At 40.7% G+C, this 23,196-nt stretch overlaps 1 protein-coding gene across 6 annotated transcripts in view; it reads right to left on the bottom strand.

The window, feature by feature from the left end:
• Window positions 1–23,196, bottom strand: part of IGF2BP2 (insulin-like growth factor 2 mRNA binding protein 2) — a 167,815-nt gene that overhangs the window by 13,192 nt on the left and 131,427 nt on the right. For 4 of the 6 annotated variants that reach the window (XM_012640091.1, XM_012640097.1, XM_012640115.1 and 1 more), the window contains 5 exons: window positions 15,908–16,030; window positions 15,132–15,267; window positions 12,612–12,740; window positions 1,552–1,620; window positions 533–649 (listed from right to left, as the gene is read on the bottom strand). In XM_012640091.1, the coding sequence (XP_012495545.1) occupies window positions 533–649; window positions 1,552–1,620; window positions 12,612–12,740; window positions 15,132–15,267; window positions 15,908–16,030 (574 nt within the window). The remainder of the gene's footprint in view (window positions 1–532; window positions 650–1,551; window positions 1,621–12,611; window positions 12,741–15,131; window positions 15,268–15,907; window positions 16,031–23,196) is intronic. The other 2 variants (XM_012640105.1, XM_012640132.1) reach the window with 1 other exon arrangement.

Here is a 23,196-nt window from a genome sequence, read left to right as displayed (position 1 = left end):
GGGTTGTTACGAAATATTTTTTTCTTTTTCTTTTCTTTTTTTTTTCTGAGACAGGGTCTCGCTCTGTTAGCTGGGCTAGAGTGCAGTGGTGCCATCATAGCTCACTGTAGCCTCAAATTCCTGGGCTCAAGTGATCCTCCCGCCTCAGCCTCCCGAGTAGCTGGGACTACAGGTGCACACACCACCACACCCGGCTAATTTTTCTATTTTTTGCAGAGACGGGGTCTTGCTTTTGCTCAGTCTGGTCTTCAAACTCCTGAGCTCAAGTGATCCTCCCGCCTCAGCCTCCCAGAGTACTAGGATTACAGGCATGACTGGCCTTTTTGATAATTCAGTTGTTAGCTGAACAGAAAAGGAATAAGAGAAGGAAAGATGAGAGCGGTTGGGGATAGTCCTGGAGGCAAATTTCCTAGATCCTGTGGGATTCTGTCTCTGGATGGTGTAAGAGCTGCCCAGGACTGAGAGAAGAAGGAACAAGGACGTGGGGTGTGGTGTGGTAAAGGGCTGCAGGCAGCTGGTGGGGCAGCCTTACCTTGATGGAGGCTCCGGCGAATCTTGCCAACTGTTTGATGTGAGCCCCTTTCTTCCCGATGATGGCACCCACAGCCTGGGTCGGGATGAAGAGATTCACAATCTCCTGCTCTGGATACTGGGAGGGCAAGACAAGGAGACATCATTCCAACTGGGGCTTCTCCTTCAGGCACTCAACAGTGACCAAGCACCTACCACAAGCCCCATGGAGGGAAAGCCCCGTCACATAAAGAAAGTGCCAAAACGGTGCATGGGATTCTCCTGGGGCCTAGCGCTCTGCAGGGGTAAAGCTTGAGGAACGCACCTGAACACAGGCAGTGCTGCATGACAAAGTGCAAACTCCTCTGAGCATCAGAATTTGTTGGATTCAAAAAGCTGTCTGTTCACGGGTTTTCTGTCATTACAAATCTGATATGTACTTCTCCTGTGTCTTCATCCAAAAAATCAAAAAGTTATTAAACACATCTGGCCTGACGACAGGGTCCTGAGGCTCTTTGTTAGAGGGAATGGAAAGCTGCCCTGCCCACCGTGTAGCCAGGAGAAGCATTTTCACAAAGCAACTGAACCTGCCCTGACTGGGCAACAGGGGCAAGTCACCCCTCCAGGGCCGCTGTAAGGAAAGGGAGGGGCTCCCAGGCAAGGCTGCCAGGGGTCCCTGCTACAGGGGTCTATGGGAATGACACGACCCCATCTGCTAGTCTTTGTTCAAAGGTCTTTGGAGACTCTGTTTTTTAGCTCAATATCACCTCCTAACGTGACCTCTTGATTGCTCACTGGCACCGGTTTCCCGCAGCTCGTGTGATGTGTGGGCATCAGCAGGACTGTTCAGCAGGAGCAGCACCAGCCCTCTGAAGCAGCTCCCGTAGACCCGAGTGCTGGGCGGGCTGTGTGCTTATGCTCTGAGATGTGACATGCCCAGGACAACCCAGAACATTCACTGGTCAGTCCCTCAAGCACCAGGTGGGGCTAGCCACAGGAGAGAGAAAAGTGGCAGATGGGGCTGAAGTGAGCGACACTTACAGAGTGATGATGTGGAAACGGGCTGAACTGGTGATGGGGGTACAGGCTGGAGAAGTATCCGGAGTGGGTCTGCAGCATGAGAGAAACAGTGAGTGAGCGGGTGCCCTCAGGGACAGTCACCATACTCATGGAGGCAAGATTTCCCACATGCAGCAGAGGCTCTCTGCACCATCGGCTGAGTCCCCTGCCCTGTCTACACACCTGTCCCTTCGTGTCTCAGATTCTGCTCCACGGCTCCCCATCAGGCCATTGACCAAGGTGGCACGCACTGCAGGGCTCTCTGGGCTGACTGTTTATCTGTTTCTAAGCTGAGCCATGCTCGAGGCTCCCCAGGAACTTATCACGGAGGGACGTACTCGCGCCCGTGTGCAGACACACCCACCCACGCATACTCTCTTTTAACCTGTCCTCAGGCACAGAGGCAGAGCCGGTGGCTTCTATTTCTCTGGGGAATTACAAGTCGTAGATGAAAAGGAACAGAGAGTGCTGGGACAACACCCAGGAGCTATTCAGAACAAGCAAAGGTGCTCCTGAGGAGATAGTTCAGTCAGCTCCATTGGAAAATTTCAGAAGGAATGGAGAAATTTAAAGAGATTGAGAGGCAAGAGAAAGAAAATGAATGAGTATATTGTGTGTGAGTGTGGGGAAGGGGAAGCAGGGAACAGGAGAGCAGATGTGGATACGAGAAAATAGAGCTATTAGGAAAATCAAAATTTAAAAAGTAGCTGCTTTTTATTAAATACCTATTAAGTACTAGGTACTATCAAAGATACTTTATTTGTAAACTCTTTTAATCCTCATAATAGTCCTGTAAGACAGGAATATGGCTGATTTTATATATTCTTATGAACAGGACATTGACCAGAGCTGGCAAAGTCTAGTTTAAATGTGCTTTATAAGGGGCCAAGTAAACACCTACATAACTATGACAGGAAGGGACGCAGACAGCTCTGGGCACCAAAGAACCCATCTCTGCAGGCCCAACCTGCAAGATAGCACCCTCAGGAAGACGGTTCCCACAGTGGTCAGACATGGATGGGGCCTGCAGTTAGAAGACCTAGCTTTCCCCTGAGGGCCCCTGAGCACATCTCACAGTAACATGCACGTCCTCGGTCTCCTGAATCTCCAGCTGGACTCAGCTGCACATTGACTTCACTTTATGATTCGTTAGGGACAAAATGAAACTGTTCCCCTTTTTGAGCTTGGAGAGCGAAGTCAGAGATGTGAACACCATCAGGGGCTGTCCAGGGGTGCTCTAGGTACCAGCTGCACCTGCAGGGACAGAGCTCTGCTTATCCACGGGAATCACGGCTCCAGTGCAAGCCTCGCTTGGACTTGGAAAGAGGCTGCAGTGACACCTTATGCCCACAAGTGGGTGCTGTGAGATCAGCAGTCTTCTGGCAACCTCAAGTTTTGAAGGAAGGTGGGTGAAGAGGTTTGTTTCTCTTGGCCCTGCCTTTCTTGAGGACTTCCTGGAAAGAACATCAGCTCCAGACCCTCCTCTGTGCAGGACCCTGTCCTGGGCCATGGATGGTGAGGGGAGAATTCCTGTAATTTTTCTGCTCAGAGAAAGCTCTACCCTGGGGAGAGGGAGATCCTGCCCTCTCTCCTGGAGAGCCATTCCTTCAGCCCTCAGAACAGACATCATTCTTTTGAATCGTGATTTGCCTTTTCCTTACAAAACTCATGTGAGGCCAAAAATAGACAAGCCACCGTGTGGCTCCTATTCTGGGTTCAAATACTTGTAATATAAACACTGTTTCAAATTTAGACTTACCACTTGGGGTAAGGGAGAGATTTTTTAATTAGCTGTAAAAGGATAAAAAGGACAAATTCCCTTTTTATTCATGAGTCACAGCTGGAAATTTGTCATAGGGAAAGAATCCTGAACTCTGCAATCAGGAGCTCATTTCTAGCTAAGGCTCTGCCATTAGCCTTTGTGTACAAAAGTCGGTTTTTGGAGTCAGAAGACTTGAGTCTAAACTACTAGAGCTAGCTATAGGTTGGAATAATTTTTACCCTTTCTGAACTTCATCCACAAATGGACTCAAATAATATCTAGCTCTTATAGTACTGTTGCAAGGGTTCACTCGATTGTTCATTTACTCATTCAAAAGGTATCTGAGTACCTACTATGTGGGAGGCACTGTTTCCAGTGCTGAGGACACAGTTACTAAAACAGAAAAGGTCACGGCCACGTTGATCTTGTGTTCGATTGGGGAGGCAGAGGCAGAAGATAACTTCAGAGAAGTGCTGTGAACGAAACGAACAGCAGGGCGTGGGGAGGGACAGCTGTGGAGACGAGTGGTCTGGGAAGGCTCTTGGAGTCGAGACCCACGGAGGAGAAGGAGCTCTGTGCAAGGCACTGGGAGGGGACATTCTAAGCAGGGATCTTGGAAGTCCAGAGGTAGAAAAGGGGTTGGTTGGCCTGTTTGAAAAACAGAAAGGAGGCCCATATGGTGAAAGCAAATAAGAGCACAGTAGGCTGCGGGTGGCAAGGTGGTGACAGGAGAGCACAAAGGGCCCATGGGCCGTGGCTCAGACATGGACTGGACCTTGGTACAGCAGATGCCCCGAATGTGCTACGTGGTCTTCAACAAGGTGATAGGAATTATGACTCTATGACCAGGCCTTGTATGGGCTGAATTAATGAGTGTTAAACGAGTACTTATTTATAATGAAATGAGTCTTACCAGAGCATACTTTCTATTTCCCATCCCCCCAAGCTTATGTGGCATCTATAGCCTCAAAATGGAAGTGGGCTTTCAAAACTTGCTTATTTATAATGATCATAAAAAGTAACCTGGCAATGACTTGAAGAGATATTCTCTTTAATGGGAAAACAGGCTGTAGTCCTCAGACATCTGGTCTAAGGCCCCAAGGCACAGGGAAGTCAGCAAGGAACCCCGACCCCAATGTGGCCGTTGGGATCACTGTGCCAGCTCAAAAGTCCTGGCAATTTTATGAGGGATAAGCTACTTTATTTTTGAGTGTTCAGAAGCATTTTGACAGTGGGGAGGGGGATTGGAGGTGTTACGGTGAAGGTGCTCCTGCCAGGTGTGCCCTCACCTGCTGCCAACGGAGAGGTGGTGGGAGGGGGTCATTATTATCCTCAGGTTCATCTCAAATTCTCAGTTTCAGGGACACTGGCATCTGCTTTCCCTCTAAGTTTGATTGCTGGGAGGTGGGTGGAGAAGTATATATCAAACACACTTGCGAAAACTAAAAAGGGAGTTATAAACAGTTGTGCCTGCTTTTTCTGGGAGAATTGCAGCATCTGAGCTATTCTGTGTGACCATTTGACAGGTGATTTTGGTGATAGTCTGAAGAAATCGAGGTGGGAAGAGGGAAGGGTGGGAAAGTGGTAGTGTGGAGGTAAGAGCCAGGCACACCAATTGTGTTCAAATACTTAAACAGCCTTAGTGTGATGACAGACTGACACCAGGCTGCAAAGATGGCGAGTGCTCCCTCTGGGGACCAGGACATGGGCCTGGGGAAGGGGCGTGGACTTGGCCAGAGGGGTTAGTGTTGTGGACACAGCTTTCCAAGATTCAGAGCGCACACTGTTTCTGCCCCTAGCTTGTCAAAGTGCCTGCCCATATGGCAGCTGCTTATCCACTTCTGGGTGTTCTCATAGGACAACCTTAGTTTCTGGCAGGAGCTAAAAACTAGTAACCCAGCAAGTGGTAAAGCCAGGATTCTAATACAGGTCTCTGTATCTCAAGAGCTTAACCATTATACTCAACACCATGCTCACCTGGAACATTCTGAATTCACTGGTTCAGGGGGAGTCTGGGGAGCATGCTATGAAAAAGCTACCCTAAGGATTCTAATATGCCCTCTGTTGAGTTTATTTAAATATATAAATTAACGATTACAATTCCTTAGATCTATATAAAGAATCAGCAGCATGAAAGAGGAGAGCAAGGCTGAGCAAGGCAAGCGAATGACCTCAGTGAGTTAATTCAGGAAAGAAGGGAGAGCTCCTTAAAAAATTCTTTTGAATTCCTAGTGAGATTCAAGAGGATAGCACTTTGATAAAGCATGAGTAGACTGCTATGAGAAAAGACCAATCAGAGAACTAGGATGATCTTGGAAACTAAAAACATGATTAGTAAAGTAACAGGATATACAAACAGTAGAACGGACACTGCTAAAAACTGCGTTGGTGCGCTACAAGATTAATTCAGGCAAAACCAAAAGACAAGAGAGGGAATTAGATAGACACGCAGAGTAGAGTAAGATTTACTATCCACAAAGTAGGAATCCAGGAGGAGAAAATGAAGTGGATGGAGGAGAAGCAATAATAAAATTAGTTTTATAAGGGAAGATTATCCTGAGCCAAAGAAAAAAAGAAAACTTGAATTTTCAAATCAAAGTGTTCAGATTCAGATTCCTGAATTCCAAGGGTAAAGAAAAAATGCTAGAGGCCGGGCGCGGTGGCTCACGCCTGTAATCCTAGCTCTTGGGAGGCCGAGGCGGGCGGATTGTTTGAGCTCAGGAGTTTGAGACCAGCCTGAGCAGGAGCGAGACCCCCATCTCTACTAAAAATAGAAAGAAATTAATTGGACAACTAAAAATATATAGCGAAATTAGCCGGGCATGGTGGCGCATGCCTGTAGTCCCAGCTACTCAGGAGGCTGAGGGAGAAGGATCACTTGAGCCCAGGAGTGTGAGGTTGCTGTGAGCTAGGCTGACGCCACGGCACTCTAGCCCGGGCAAAAGAGTGAGACTCTGTCTCAAAAAAAAAAAAAAAAAAAAAAAAAGAAAAAGTGCTAGAAAAGGCAAAAAAACAAACAACAACAAAAAAACCTGACAGACAAAAAAAGAAAATATATATCTACAAAAAAAGGAGAATCATGCTGGTAGCACACTTATCAGAAAAACCTAATGTTAGAAGTAATGTTTTTGGAGTTCTAAAGGAACTATGACTCTAGAATTTCTAGACACCCAGCTGAACTTTCATTCACATGTGAGGGAAAAAGAAAGCATATCAGATACAGAAAGGCTTAGAAATTATACTACTCATGCACTATTTCCTAAAAAAGCTGTCTGAGGAAGTATTCCAGCCAAATAACAACAACAAAAACAACAAACAACAAAAAAACACAAATAAATAACTCAAAGATGAAAGGATATGGAACACAAGAAGCCCCGTGTGGTGAGCAAAGAACCAGTAAAATTTTAGTTAATTCTAAATAACTGTGGATTATGAGGTTGTATATTTAGGAAAAGTTTAATAATTTGGGCTAAAATTCCAGATTATTTCTAGAATAATATGATCAAAACACATTTAAGAATCTCCTACAAATAATTTGACAAACTCATAGAGAATAGTAAACAGTCCTCAAAACTTAACATCACATAAATTAAAATAATTATATAGAGAATATGAGTCACCAGTTAAAAGCTTGATTTTATAGCTGTTAACACAACTTTGAGGCCATCAGAGAATGCACACACTTCTAAATGTCCATTATTCCCCCAAATTGATCATGCACTGAGCAAGGCCACAAAAATCAGAAATGTTACATTATGTGAGCACAAAAGAATAAAGGAAACAATTGCAAGATAACAAAAAGGAAACCCTTAACTACTTAGAAATTTTTAAAAATAGAAAAATTCCTAGCAAATCTTATTAAGAAAAAAAAGATAAAACACAAATATACAATGTTAGAAATTAAAAGAGAGATATAACCACAAGTTTGGAGATTTAAAGGCAACAGTCTGTTTTGTACAACTATACACCAACACATAGAGAGAGAGATAAAATGGATACTTTTATAGGAAAATACAAATCAACAAAACCAAATTAAAAAGGTTATAATGATCTTTCTCCAAACAAAAGTTACTAGGCCCAGATGTTTCATGGATGGGTTTTATCAAATATTCAAGGCACAGAAAATTCCTATATATTCTTTAATTTTTCCAAGCATAGTAAAAGTTTAAAAGTTGGCCTTCTTTCCAATTTCTTTTAACCGTGCTGTTAAAACTGTCAAAGATCATGTAAAACTACAGTAATCTGCTGTAGTAATTATCTATACAAAGAGACGAACGGGAAACTATAGAGTGCAGAAATATGACTAAGTGGGAATTAGTGTATGACAAAGTTGGCATTTCAAGTTGAATGATAAGATGGTGGATTACTCAATAAATAAAAGATTTGGGGGAAACTGGCTATCTATTTGGAAAAAATAAAGTTAGATCTCTATCTCGAAGTATAAGGCAAGATAAATTCCCTATGACATATATATATATATATATGTATGTATATGTATGTATATAAAATAACCCCCCCAAAACCAACAACTAAAAATTAGTATAAGAAAACATGGGAGAATATTTTTACAGTTTTGGAGAGGAGAAGGCTTTTTTCCTTCCATGACATTAAAGGCTAGAAACCTGTAAAGGAAAACATCACCAATTTAACTACCTTAATTCTTAAAATTTCTACATGAATTCTGCTGAAGAGAAATCTCTGCATATTTAAAATGCATATATATTTTGACACAATAGTTCTAGTCTTAGGGAATTTACTTTCAGATATACTGCATACTTGTGCAAAGGCTTATGTACAGGTATATCTCATTTTATTGCACTTTGCAGATATTGCATTTTTTATAAACTGAAGGTTTGTGGCAACCCTGTGTTGGGCAAGTCTATTGGTGTCATTTTTCCAATAGCGTGTGCTCACTTTGTGTCTGTGTCAGCGTTTTTTGAGACAAGGTCATGCTCTGTTGCCAAGGCTAGAGTACAGTGGCACCATTGTAGCTCACTGCAACTTAAAACTCCTGGGCTCAAATGATCCTCTTGCCTCAGCCTCCCAAGTAGCTAGGACTACAGGTGCATGTCGCCACACCTGGCTTATTTTTCTTATTTTTTGTAGAGACAGGGTCTCACTATGTTGCTCAGGCTGGTCTTGAACTCCTGGCCTCAAGCAATCCTCCCACCTCGGCCTCCCAAAGTGCTGGGATTACAGGTATGAGCCACTGCACCTGGCCTTTTTAGCAATATTTTAAAATTAAGATATGTACATTGCTTTTTTTTTTTTAGACATAATGCTGTTGTGTACTTAATAGGCTTCCGTATAGAATAAACATAACTGTTATTGCCATATTCACTTCACTGTAGTCTAGAACTGAACCTGCAGTATCTTAGAGGTATGCCGATATAAGGATATGCATTTTGACACCATTTGTAATAGGGAAAACCTGGAATCAACCCAAATGTCTAAAAATAGTATGCTGGTTGGAAAAATTATGGTAAATCCGTACAATGGATTATTATACAGCCATTAAAGAAAGGTCTAGCTATGGAAAGATGCCCATAAAAAAGATGCCCATTATAATTCATTGTGTCTGGCATGATTCCATGTGTAATTTTGAATAATATGATTGTATATATGCTGAGAAAACATTTTTTTTAAAATGTGTAACTATAACAATGCTGTACTTCTGGGGAGTGGTTATTGGGTGAAATTTGGGTAAAAGGAAGGCTGAAGGGATACTTTTACATTTTGCTTCAAATAGTTCATTTGTTCACAATATATATATTTTAAATTATATGGCACAAGACACCATAAATAAAAAGAAATGACAGGATGGTAAAAAATATTTACAACATGACAAGCAGTTAACAGCCTTAATATGTAATTAGCTATTACAAGTCATTAAGAAAAAGATGAAAAAAAAGATGACAAAAGCGGCTAAGACATACCTAGTAGTTATGATGTGCAGGTTTTAACTTATTTAATAATGCTTACAGCAACCCCATGATGTAGGTACTATTATTATTCCCATCTTCCAGATGGGGACATTGAGACCCAAAGAGGTTAAATCACTTGTTCAAGGTTAAAAAACAGCAAATGATAGTGCAGAAATTCAAACACAGGCAGTCTGGCTCCAGAACTAAGCTATAATATATTGCTTCTCAATAGACTTATGGGCAAAAAATACAGAAAGAAAACTTATTAGAGAGAAGAAAAATGGCCAATAAACCAAAAATTGTTCAGTTGTATAATAACAAAAGGTATCAGACTTTTGTCTGTTAAAATATCAGACTGTAAGGAATAACCCTGTGAGGGTACAGGAGAAAAAACCCTGCTCTGTCACATACTCTCAGTGGGAATGAAAACCAGTACATCTTTTATGTATTGAAATTTATAGAGTATTTATCAACATATAAAATATAATATATACATTCTTTGGCTCAGTAATTCTATTTCTAGGACTTGACTCTGAGGAAGCAATTGGATAAGTCAAGATGTATACATAACGATTTCCATTCTAGAGAGAAAATTTAGAATATATATACAAATAATGCCTATATATTTATATATATTAATATAAATTATACACACACACGGAAACACTGATTATCTCTAGATTAAGAAAAAATTTACACTTTCTGTATGTCTATATTATTTGCTTCTTAAATACTATGCATGTATCACTTTTATAATCAGAGAAACAGTAAAAACAATAAAGTTTTCATATATACACATATGCGTTAAAAATTGCAGAGTTTAGAGATCCAGCCTTAAGTCTATGAGCCATCTATAAGAAGGTACACAGACTCCCTGACCTTTGAATGCTAAAAGCAAAAGCACTAGAGCTTTGTGATGTATAAAAGCAACCAAGAAATAACCAAGTTTCTTGAAATCTGAATGCCCAGGTGATGGAAAACAGTACTATAAGTATTTAGAGTATTCCTGCCACTCCACCTTACCCTGTTCTTCTCAGGAGGCCTGGGACCGCTAGGGAAGCCTACGAGTCTGCCGCGTGGACTCTCCAGGTATGGCCCTAGGACAGTCCTTGGCACTGTGTCCCACATTTCTGCCGTGCAGGAGGGAGATGTCTGCAGAAGCCATCGTGTATGAGAGAACTGGGGCAATGGGGTACTCTGGATTAGAATCTTTTGTTTTTGTTCTTGTTTTTGAGATAGGGTCTCACTCTGTTACCTCGGTTAGAGTGCAGTGCGTCATCATGGCTCACTGCAACCTCAAACTCTTGGGCTCAAGCGATCTTCCTGCCTCAGCTTCCCAAGTAGCTGGGACTACGGGCATATGCCACCACTCCTGGTTAACTTTTCTAAGTTTTGTAGAGAAGGGGTCTCGCTCTTGTTCAAGCTGGTCTTGAACTCCTGGCCTCAAGCAACCCTCCTGCATCAGCCTCCCAAAGTGCTAGGATTACAGGTGTGAGCCACCGTGCCCGGCTCTGGATTGGAATCTAATCTAATCCTGGTCCACAGGATCAAGATCAGAATTGCATGGTTCTTAGTTTAAAAATTAAATTTTACTTAAACTCTATTTGATGAAGAACAGGAACTCTATATTTTAGTAAAATGGTTATTCTGTTTCAGTAAAAACCTCAGATGTAAAGGAAGCTTTCCAACTGGCAAAACCTATTTTCAAGTTTAGAAAATATTCTGATAGCACATGAAAACTTCTCTTGTTTTAGTACAGGAGTCAGTAAACTTTTTCTGTAAAAGGCCAAATAATAAATATTTTAGGCTTTGTGTGTCATATGGTCTCTATTGTGTCTATCTACTCAACTCTGCCATTTTGGAGGGAAAGCAGGAATAGGCAATATGTCAGTGAATGACCATGCCTGTGTCCCAATAAAACTTTATTTACAAAAATAAGTGGTGGGCTAAATTTGGCCCTCAGGCTATATAGCATGCTGACACCTATTTTAGATACTCGATTTTAGAAGTGGTCTATTTTATCATGCCTCCCCCTCAACGTATGTTACCTAGGCTGAGAGGGTGGCCTGGTTTTTGAGGTTATCTTCAGAGGGGCAGTCTGCACAGCCTCTCTCTCAAGAAATGAGATGTGCTTCAATGCCATTTAATTGTACAGAGCTGTCATTCTCAAATCCGACAGCAAAAGTCTGGGGATGCACAACTCTCATAGGTGTTCTTGCTCCTTGTAGTGGCCACACAACTATGACAGCTGCCACAATCCTTCCCACCACACGCCACACTGTCAGTCTACTCTACCGCGTGCACACACACATACACATACACACACGCACACATATACAGGGTTCAGGGTTGGGCCCTCTCCTCTAGTTTAAGGGAAAATGAAGATCACTAAAGAGATGGTATGGAGAGATTTAGAAATGACTCAGAAGAGCTACAGATAAACAAGATTCCAGAATGTGTGTGTACATGTGACTAAGGATGTGGGTGCCAGTTGTTGGCAGAACAGCACAGTGGGATTATCCTGTCTCTCTACAGACAATCCAAAAAGCTACTAGGAATTCACACCATGTGACATCTACACCAGAAATCACCTCTCAAAAGAAATGAATGGCTAAGGTAATGTTCAGCCCGTTTGTCCCATTTAAACACTATAAACGTTGGGGCAAAGAAAATTTGCTTTAAAGATAGCAGTATGTGTAGAGAAAATCTGGGAATTAAAAAAAAGCTGTCAAGTATCCTGAACCCCAATTTGGTAATGTATTAATCTTGAATAATGTTTGTGAATGAAAACAACAAGTAGAAAACTCACAAAATTCACATTTCTTTTGTTATAAAGTATGATTCAAACAATAAGTACTTATTGAGAACCTACTAAATACCAGGCATTGTGCTAAATGTTTAGACACAAACACTATGTTCTATTTTTTTAAAAACTGCCTATTAATAAAATATAATGCATTTGAATTGTAGATAGAGACAGTAATTGTATGAATATCCAAGAATTGCCTCGATGCCCTAATTTTACTAAACAACCAATATTCATGAATGCTCCTATTTGAGCCAACGAATCTTTTTTACAATAATAGGGTTCTAGTTTGAATTTGCTAGTAGATTCTTTCTTTCCTAGATATGACATACACTATGTTTAAGAGCACATGTTTAAAGGATAGTTAATACTAATTTGCCCATTAGGAAGAAGTCCTAAGAAATGCTGGGTTCATCCTACATTGGATTTATCTGTACTCATGAGCACCGCCTTTAAATGAAAGCTTCAGCTCTAATTCAACATAGCAGAGTAATGCTGCTGCCCGGCGATGCCCAGCATAAAAGCAACCTCTGACTGCTGAGCTACTTACAGCGAAGGGGTGGTAGGGGGCAGCGGGGGGAGCTCCGCGGGGCCCTGCTGGTGGAGGCAGCACGGACAGTCCTGTTGAAAAGATGCCAAGTGCGCTGAGGTTCAACCCTGGGATCAGATTGGCTTGTTGCTGGGAACAGAAATGGAGAAAAAAAATGAGGGGAGGAGACCAGAGAGGCCCAGCTCACCTGGGTCAACCTCCATCTCTTGTCTGGATGGCACCAGCATCTCCTAATCAGCAATGTCCTGGCCCCATGGATCTCTTTCACACCCTGCATTGGGGGTGGATGCCAAACTGCAACCTGACCATGGTGTTCCTTCAAAGCTTCTCTGCCACCCTTGGGAATGTCTATACATCTTATCACGGCAAATGAGGCTCTTCATGGGAATGGAGGCCACCTTGCCAGCCTTACTCCTGCTAACCCCTCATCCTTACCCTGCCTGATCCTGTTCCCTAAATACCCCACATGCTCTCTCACCTCTGGGCCCCTGCACATCTTTTCTCCCCTGCAAGGAAGTACTTTTCTAAGTCCTACTCACCTGTGGGTTTCATCTGAGCTTAGATGTCCCCTCATGCAGGAAGCTTTCTCTCATCCCAAAGGTCTTAGCTCAAATGCCCTGTCTGTGCTCTTCTAATATTCCTGTTTCCTTAAAACAGCACACATTACATATTTGAATCTCTTATTTAATTACTTCTTTCCCTTTTAGACCATAATTTCCTTGTAGAGAGAGACTGTATTACTTAGTGTTGTGTTCTCAGTGCCTGGTATGTAGTAGGTACTCAATAAATACTTGTTGAATGACTATGTTTAAAACAAATTGGACTAACAGTTTTTTTCTAACTCTATTCAGGGACAGCTCAGACACTTCACTAGGATACCACATTGGTAAATTCTATTATCCAGGTTCAGGATCATTCACAACTTTATCTCTTCCTTACTTAATTGCCAGCTTTGTGATCGTGTCACTTGTTTGCTTATTTCACATTTAAACCTGGGGATGCCCACATAGGCTGGGGCTGAGTTTTAACTACACAGCCCTTCACAGGCAGGAATGTGGTCACCTATTCTAGACTGTGTCCAACCTGCTCCCATCTTTGATTCTCTGAACGTGAAGCAGTTTTCTAACATTTTCTATTTTCTTGTCTGTGGCTTCAGCCAGCTAGTAAGTTGCCTTCTTTTAGAATGTTTGGAATAGTAGAGCTGGGATCCTTCACCTTTACCTCATTTGATTTACAAGATCTAGTGATTTTGTTATTCACCTGTCAGTGCATGACTTTGGTACAAACATGAATGAATCTAAGTGATATGGTCAGGTGAAGATGTCTGGATCATCCAGACCCTTTTGTAGGTTTTCCAGGTGTTCACAGAAAGAGATGTTTATCATAAAATGTCAAGAGCCCACAAGAAGAAAATGAAGATCGTCGGATGATACCTCCATAGATAAATACGTCCAAACAGGAGGAGAGGGTCACACTGCAGTCTCCCCCTCCTCATCGTGTCCTGTAATTACCATGTGATGTGGGCTGCTAAGCTGGGAGCTGGCATGAGGCAGGGGACAGATTACTGACCTGTGGAAAGTGCTGTGGTGATGGAACTGGGGTTTCACCTACAGAGCTCTTTGTCAACATTTATTTCTCTAAGAAATGTTATTGGGTCTGAGATTTGCTTCAGGGTCATCCTACAGGGATGGGAAGTGCATATGGATGAAGGTTCAGATGAAACAAAACAGACCCTGAGCTGGTAACTGCTGAAGCTGGATTACAGGCATATGTGGACTTATTGGAGAATCCTCTCCATTTTTTTATACGTTAGAAAATTATCATAACAAAGTGAAAAAAGTTACTTTTCTGGGCTGAGCTTGGGTTTTCCTGATGACCAAATATTTTAAAGAATTTTTTGAATGCCAGACTGGTATCTCCCCATTGTAAAGTGAAAACTAGGTACCAATAACAGGAAGAACAAACCCAAATCAGTTTGTCAGAAGTATTAGTGAGAGCTCAGGTAGTTGGCAACATTTATTGGGCAATCTGAAAGTGTAGATCAGCAAGCAAAGAATGAAAATCAAAAGTTAATTTTAACGTATGTATTTTTAAAATTTAAAAAGCAACAGGACAATATTACAGAAAGTTTGGAAAGCAGAAAATCCCACTTTCCTAACATACTGGCTATTCCTATTTTTGTGTATAACCTTCCAGTCATTCTGATCATATTATTTTATATAACTATAACCCTTGTTATATACTTTTATATCTTACATTCTTAATAACATTGTATCATAAGCATTTCCTCATTTTGCAGTCTTCAAAGTTATAATTTTAATGGCTTCTAGGGCATTTATCACTTATTAGTTGGTTTCTTGATTGTTTTAATTCCTTAATCCTAAGCAGTCGAGAAAAATCCTGCATACCTATTCCTAAGGCATTTCCTCATTAGCTGAATGACAGTTATTCTTAGAGCAGCTTGGGCTCTGTCTAGAAGCACATGTGAAACCAGTAGAGAAGAAAGCATTGGGAACTTACATTAACAGCCAGCATATCGTTTTCAAAGGCCTCTCGGAGCTTCTTCATGATCTCTATCTCGGCATTGGCACAGGCCTCAACCGTGCCCTTCACAGTGATGGTTCTTTCGGGGTTATATATGCTCAAATCCTGCAAACTGGCCAATGGGGAAAAGAAAGAAATTTCCTTTTTTTTTTTGAGAGAGGGTCTTGATCTGTTGTCCGTGCTAGAGTGCAGTGGCATCATCATAGCTCACTACAATCTCAAACTCCTGAGCTCAAGGGATCCTCCTGCCTCAGCCTCCTGACTGCTGGGACTGCAGGTATATACTACCACACTAGGCTAATTTTTTTTATATTTTGTAGAGATCGGGTCTTGCTATGCTGCTCAGGCTGGTCTCAAACTCCTGGCCTCAAGCAATCCTCCCGCCTTGGCCTCCCAAAGTGCTAGGATTATAGGTATGAGTCACCATGGCTGGTTGAAATTTCCTTTTTTAAAGAGAAAAAATAAAATCCCAGAAAAATCACAAACAAGTCTTCGGTGGAGAAGAAGATGACTGATTACCTCACAACATACTAATGTAGAATCCCTGACATCTTATTTCCACTAGATCACATCCCTAGTGGAAAATGTCTAACTGGTAACTATTTGTGTATTTGTCTTTGAAGATGATGGAAATAATTACATCATTTATGATTATATTCCCATTTTAGGGAAAATGAGATGAATGATTTGGGCATATCAAAATGTGTAAGTTCTCCATTACTGGGCATAATTAATCTAAATGGGTGGCTTACGATGAGATTGTTATCTTGGTCCCTGTTTCATGTTCAATTTTCTTCAAATTTCTGCCTTCTTTCCCAATCAGTCTTCCAACCAAGCCATTGTGGGCCAAGATTTTCAGAGGAATCTCTTCAGCTCTGAAAGAGACAAACAACAATTTAATACTTAAGACAACATAATGGTTGTCTTCCAAGAGTCTTTACCTTGCTTTTGTCTTAAGAATGGAAGTAATTTTGTACAGGTACCAAGTGGTGATGGGTTTCAGGAGAGGCCAGGTCTTTCATCAACCCCAGTTCACGAATCTTGATTAACATAAGCCAAACCATGGTAATTCTACTCCCTTGTAGTGACTGGTTGGAAATGGGTCCATGAGGCAGGTCTGGCCAATGAGGTAGAAGAAATCTGTTGGGTGACTGTAGGAAGAAAGTTCTCCTTGCTCTTAAAAAAGGCACAAGGGAGAGTAATGTCAGCGAGATGGCACACCAGGAAGCCACAGCCTCTCTTTCCCTTCCACAGACACCTCAAATTAACAACAATAGATGGACCAGAACACTTCCGTGAGAACTCGAGAGATCAGGTGAGAAGCTTTAACACCAAGGCCATTGTAATTAAGAAGGGATTCTAGCAAAAGGGGTAAGAAAATTCACAGCATGTGGCTCATCATTCATGCCGTCCCCCGACATGGCATAGCAAAGAGCAAATGGGAAGAAACTCCACTGGCTGGGCTCTTCCCTTGGGATGGAGACAAAAGACTAGATCATGTATCCAACATTTTGGTTTGTCTGGGGGCTTCCTGAATAACTTTTTTGTGTCACTGACTCAGGGCACTGACAGGATTGCCACCAGAGTTCAGAAGATGCTGAAAATAGAGACAAGTGGCTGTTAGAGTTGCAGGTTTGTAGCCAGACACCAGAGGGATCAAGGAATCAGAAAAGAAAAAGAGAAAAAGAAATCAGAAAAGATCTGAGAGGTCTCTAGAATCTTTAACTAGACTGATTAATAAAGGTCTTCTACTGCACAAAGTACACAAAGACTAGGAGAAGTGGTTGTTTGGTCAAATGCCAACTGCCCCCCCCAAATTACTAGGCATACAAAGAAACAGTGAAACATAGCTCAAAGGAACAAAATTAAATGCCAAAAACTGACCCTAAATATTGAGTTCCTTGACAAAGAATTTAAAATAACTGTAAAGATGCTCAATGAGCTAAATGAGAACTAAATGAAGTCAGAAAATGATGTATGAACAAAATGTGAATAACAACAAAGAGACAGAAATTATAAAAAAGAACTAACAGAAATTCTGAAGCTTAAAAATATAATAATGGAACATAAAAATTATTTAGAGGGGTTCAACAGCTGGCTTGATAAGGGCAGAAGAAATAATCAGCAAACTTGAAGTTAGGTCATTTGAAATCATCAAGCCATTCCCTGCCCCGCCCCCCACCCAAAAAGAAGAAGAAGAAGAAGAAGAAGAAAGAATGAGGCCATGTGCGGTGGCTCATGCCTGTAATCCCAACACTTTGGGAGGCTGAGGCAGAAGGACTGCTAGAGGCTGGGAATTCAAGACCAGTCTGGGCAACATAGTGAGATCTTGTCCCTACAAAAATTTTTTTAAAAAACTAGCTAGGTGTGGTGGTGTACACCTGTAGTTCCAGTTACTTGGGGGGCTAAAGCAGAAACAATGGTTGAGCCCAGGAGCTCCAGGCTGCAGTAAGCTATGATCATGCCACTGTACTCCAGCCTGGGCAACAGAGTTGAGGCCCTGTCTCAAAAAAAAAAAAAAAAAAAAATAAGTCAAGAGAGCCTAAGGGACTTAGGAGACCTATCAAGTGGACAAATATATGCATAATGGGAATCCCACAAAGAGAAGAGAAAAGAAAGGGGCACAGAGTTTATTTGAAGAATGGCCAAAAACCTCCTGAATCTGAGGAAAGAAATGGACATACAGATCAAAAAGCTTAAAGAACTCCAACTGGTAAAGGATTACTAGAGACGAAAAGAAGGGAAAAAAAAAAAAAAAAAGAACTCCAACTGGGATAAATCCACAGACAACCATATTGAGACACTTTATAATCAAACTGTCTAAAGTCAAGGATAAAGAGAGAATCTTGAAAGTGGCAAGAGAAAAGCAATTTGTGACATATAAAGGAGCTTCCATAAGATTGTCTGTAAATTTCTCATCAGAAACTTTGCAGGCCAGAAGGGAGTGGGATGATATATTCAAATTGCTGGAAGAAAAAACTGCCAACCAAGAATACTGTGTCTGCCAAAAACTGTTCTTCAAAAATGAAAGAAATTAAGACTTTCCCAGATGAACAAAAGCTGAGGGACTTCATGACCACTTGAGACCTGTTCTACAAGAAATGCTAGAGGGAACCCCTCATGTTGAAATGAAAGGATGGCAGACAGCAATACAAAACCATGAAAATATACAGTTCTCTGATAAAAGTAAATATATGAATATAGTAACTTGTATTATAGTAATTTTGGTACATGGAAGTTAATGATAAGAACATTTACAAATCTGTAAAGCTATGTTAATGAGTATAAAATATATGAAGATGTAATTTGCGATACTGGCAGTGGGGCTGTAAAGGAGTTTTTTGTTTTAATTTCAAAATATTAAAGGGGTACAAATGTTTTTGTTATATGGATACCTTGTATAAGGCTCAAGTCTGGGCTTTTAGCGTACTTATCACCAGAATAGCGTTCATTGTACCCAGTAGGTAGGTTTTTACCTCTCATCCCTTTCCACCCTCCCCTACTCTTGGTTTCCAATGTCCTTTACATCTCTTTGTGCCCATGTGTGCCCACCATTTAGCTCCCAATTATTAGAGAGTACATGTGCTGTTTGTTTTTCCATTCTGGAGATGCTTCACTTAGGATAACGGTCTCCAGCTCCATCCAAGTTGCTGCAAATGACATCATTTCATTTGTTTTTACGGCTGAGTAGTACCCCAAGGTGTGTGTCTATATATAGATACACATCACACACACACACCACGTATTTTTTTCCTTTCATGAATTGACAGGCACTTAGGTTGACTCTACATCTTTGTTATTGTAAATTGTGCTGTAGTGCTGTGGATGAACATTTGAGTGCAGGTGTCTTTTCGATAAAATGACTTTTTTTCCTGTAGGTAGATACCCAGTAGTGGGATTGCTGGATTGAATGGTTAAGTCTATATTTATTTCTTTGAGGAATATCCATACTGTTTTCCACAGATGTTGTACTAATTTGCAGTCTCACCAACAGTGTATAAGCATTTCTTTCTCTGTGCATCCACACCATCATCTATCATTTTTGAATTTATAATAATGGCCATTCAGGGGTAAGGTTTTAATCTGCATTTCCCTATGATTAGTGAAGTTGAGCATTTTTTCATATGTTTTTGGCCATTTATCTTCTTTTTAAAAACTTCAGGTCATGTCTTTTGCTTATTTTTTAATGGGGTTGTTTGTTTTTTCTTGCTGATTTGTTTGAGTTCTTTGTTGATTCTGGATATAATCCTTTACTGGATATATAGTTTGCAAATATTTTCTCCCATTCTGTAGGTTGTCTATTGACTCTGTTGATTATATCCTTTGCTGGGCAGAAGATTTTTAACTTAATTAAGTCCGAGTTACTTATTTTTAAAATATTATTGCTGTTTGCCTTTGGGGTCTTAGTCATAAATTCTTCATTTATGTTGATGTCTAGAGGATTTTTCCTATATTTTTTTCTAGAATTTTTATGGTTTCATGCCTTACATTTAAGTCTTTTAACCATCTTGAAATAATTTTTGTACATGACAAGAGACAGGGGTTTTGTTTCACACTTCTGCATGTGGTTATCCAGTTTTCCCAGTACCATTTATTGAATAGAGATTCCTTTCCCCAGTGTATGTTGTTGTCTGCTTTGTCAAAAATCAGCTGGTTGTTGGGAGGCTGAGGCAATAGGATTGCTTGAGCCCAGGAGTTGGAGGTTGCTGTGAGCTAGGCTGATGCCACAGCACTCTAGCCCAGACAAGAGAGTGAGACTCTGTCTCAAAAAAAAAAAAAAAAAATCAGCTGGTTATAGGTAGATGGTTTTATTCCTGGTTTCTCTATTCTGTTCCATCAGTCTATGTCTCTGTTTTTATCCCACTACCATGCTGTTTTGGTTACTACAGCCTTGTAGTATAATTTGAAGTCATGTAATGTGAAGCCTCCAGATTTGTTCTTATTGCTTTGGCTATTTGGGCTCTTTTTTGATTCTAAATGAAGTTTAGGATTATTTTTTCCAGATGTGTGAAGTATAACACTGGTATTTTGATGGGGATTGCATTGAATCTGTAAATCACTTTGGGCTTGTGGACATTTTAATGATGTTGATTCTACCAATCCATAAGCATGGGATGTTTTTCCATATATTTGTGTCATCTATAATTTCTTACATCAGTGTTTTGTAGTTCTCCTTGTAGAGATCTTTCACCTCTTTGGTTAAGTATATTCCTAGGTATTTTATTTTCTTTGTAGCTATTGCAAATGGTATTGAGTCCTTGATTTGACTCTCAGCTTGACTGTTACCAGTATACAGACATACTACTGATTTACATATGTTGATTTTATAACCTGAGACTGTGCTGAACTTATTCATCAATTCTAGGAGTCTTCTGGTGGAGTCTTTAGGGTTTTCTAGATACAAGATCATTCCGTTAGTGAACAGGGATAGTTTGACCTCCTCTTTCCCGATTTGGATACCCTTTCTTTCTTTCTCTTGCCTGATTGCTCTGGCTAGGACTTATAGTACTATGCTGAATAGAAGTGGTGACAGTGGGCACCCTTGTCTTATTCCAGTTCTTAGGGGGAATGCTTTCAACTCTTCCCCATTCAGTATGATACTGGCTGTGACTTTGTCATTTATGGCTTTCTTTTTTTTTTTTTTTGAGACAGGGTTTCGCTTTGTCACCCAGGTGTGTGAGTGCAGTGGTGTCATCATAGCTCACTACAACCTGAAACTCCTGGGCTCAAGCGATTCTCCTGCCTCAGCCTCCCAAGTAGTTGGGCCTACAGGCACATGCCACCACACCTGACTCATTTTTCTATTTTTGTAGAGACAGGGTCTAGCTCTTGCCAGGCTGCTCTCAAACTCCTGGCCTCAAGCAATCTTCCCCCCTCGGCCTTCCTTAGTGCTAGAGTTACAGGTGTGAGCCACTGTGCCTGGCCATATATGACTTTTAGAATTTTAAGGTATATTTCTTCTATGCCTAGTTTGTTGAAGGTTTTTTATCATTAAAGGGTGCTGGATTTTATTGAATGCTTTTTCTGCATCTACTGAGATGATCATACACTTTTTTTTTTTTGAGACAGAGCCTCACTCTGTTGCCTGGGCTAGAGTGCCGTGGCATCAGCCTAGCTCACAGCAACCTCAAACTCCTGGGCTCAAATGATCCTTCTGCCTCAGCCTCCTGAGTAGCTGGGACTACAAGCATGTGCCACATGCCCGGCTAATTTTTTTCCTATATATGTTTAGTTGTCCATCTAATTTCTTTTCTATTTTTAGCAGAGATGGGATCTCGCTCTTGCTCAGGCTGGTCTCGAACTTCTGAGCTCAAATGATTCACCCGCCTCTGCCTCCCAGAGTGCTAGGATTACAGGCATGAGCCACCACGCCCAGCCTCAATCACATGCTCTTTGATTTTGCTTCTGTTTATGTGGTGAATCCAATTTATCAATTTTCGTATGTTAAACCATCCTTGCATCCCTGGGATGAAACCCACCTGATCATAGTGAATTATCTTTTTGATGTGCTACTGAATTCAGTTGGCCAGTATTGTGTTGGGAATTTTTGCACTTATGTTCATCAGGGATATTGATTTGTAGTTTACTTTTTTGTTCTGTCATTTCCTGGCTTTGGTATCACAGTGATACTAGCTTCATAGAATGAGTTAGGTAGGATTCCCTCCTTCTTGATGTTAAGGAATAATATCAATAAGATACGTACCAGTTCTTCTTTGTAGTTCTGGTAGAATTTGGCTGTGAATCTCTGTGGTCCATGGCTTTTTTTTTGTTGGTAGATTTTTTATTACTGCTTCAATTTTACTGCTCATTAATGGTTTGTTCAGGACTTTCATTTCTTCTTGATTCAGGCTTGGGAGGTTGTGTGTTTCCAGGAATTTATCCATTTCCTCTATGCTTCCCAGTTGGTGTGCTTAAAGGTTTTTGTAGCATTCATGGATGGTATTTTGTATTTCTGTGGTATTAATTGTAATGTCTCCTTTTTCATTTCTCATTGAGCTTATCTGAGTCCTTTCTCTTCTATTTCTGGTTACTCTGGCTAGTGGCCTATCAATTTTGTTTATCTTTTGAAAGAACCAATTTTTTGTTTCTTTGATACTTTGTATTTTTTGTTGTTGTTTCCATTTGGTTTAGTTCTGCTCTGAGCTTTGTTATTTCTTTTCGTTTCCTGGCTTAGGGTTTGGTTTGCTCTTCTTTTTCTAGTTCCTTGAGATGTGACATTAGATTGTTAATTTGTTGTCTTTTGGTTTTTTGATGTAGGCATTTAAGGCTATGACCTTTCCCCATGGGACTGCTTTTACTGTATCCCATAGATTTTGAAAACTGGTGTCTCCTTTGTCATTCAGTTTGAAGACTCTTGCGATTTCCATTTTAATTTCATCATTCACCCAAGGACCGTTCAGCAGCAGGTTGTTTAATTTCCATGACGTTGTGTAGATTTGAGTGTTTCTCTTGAAATTGATTTCAAGTTTTAATCCACTGTGGTCTGAGAAGATGCATGGTATGATTTTAATTGTTTTGAATTTGCTGAGACTCGTTTTGTGGCCGAAGATACAATCAATCTTGGAAAATGTCCCTCCCCTGTGTTGATGAGAAGAATGTATATTCTCCAGTTTTTGGGTAGAATGTTCTGTAAATGTCTGTTAGGTCCATTTGTTCTAAAGTTCCGTTTAAATCCAGTGTTTCTTTATTGATTTACTGTTTCAATGATCAGTCCAGTTCTGTCAGTGGAGTGTTGAAGTCCCTGGCAATTACAATGCTATCGTTTATTTCTTTGTTTAGATCTAGTAGGATTTCCTTTATGAATCTGGGAGCTCCTCTGTTAGGAGCATATTTATTTGGGATTGTTATGTTGAATTGCTCCCTTTACCATTATGTAATGACCATCTTTGTCGTTTGTTTGTTTTGCCATTGTTGATTTAAAGTCTATTTTATCTAATGTGAGAATGGCTACACCTGCTTGCTTTTGCTTTCCATTGGTTTGGAATATTTTTTTCCATCCCTATATCTTTTTTTTTTTTTTTTTGAGACAGAGTCTCGCTTT

This window comes from Propithecus coquereli, unplaced genomic scaffold (genome assembly GCF_000956105.1).
Source record: "Propithecus coquereli isolate 6110/MARCELLA unplaced genomic scaffold, Pcoq_1.0 Scaffold10, whole genome shotgun sequence".
Lineage (NCBI taxonomy): Eukaryota > Metazoa > Chordata > Mammalia > Primates > Indriidae > Propithecus > Propithecus coquereli.
Note: the sequence above shows the minus strand (reverse complement) of the source record. Positions and strands in the feature narration are given on the sequence as shown.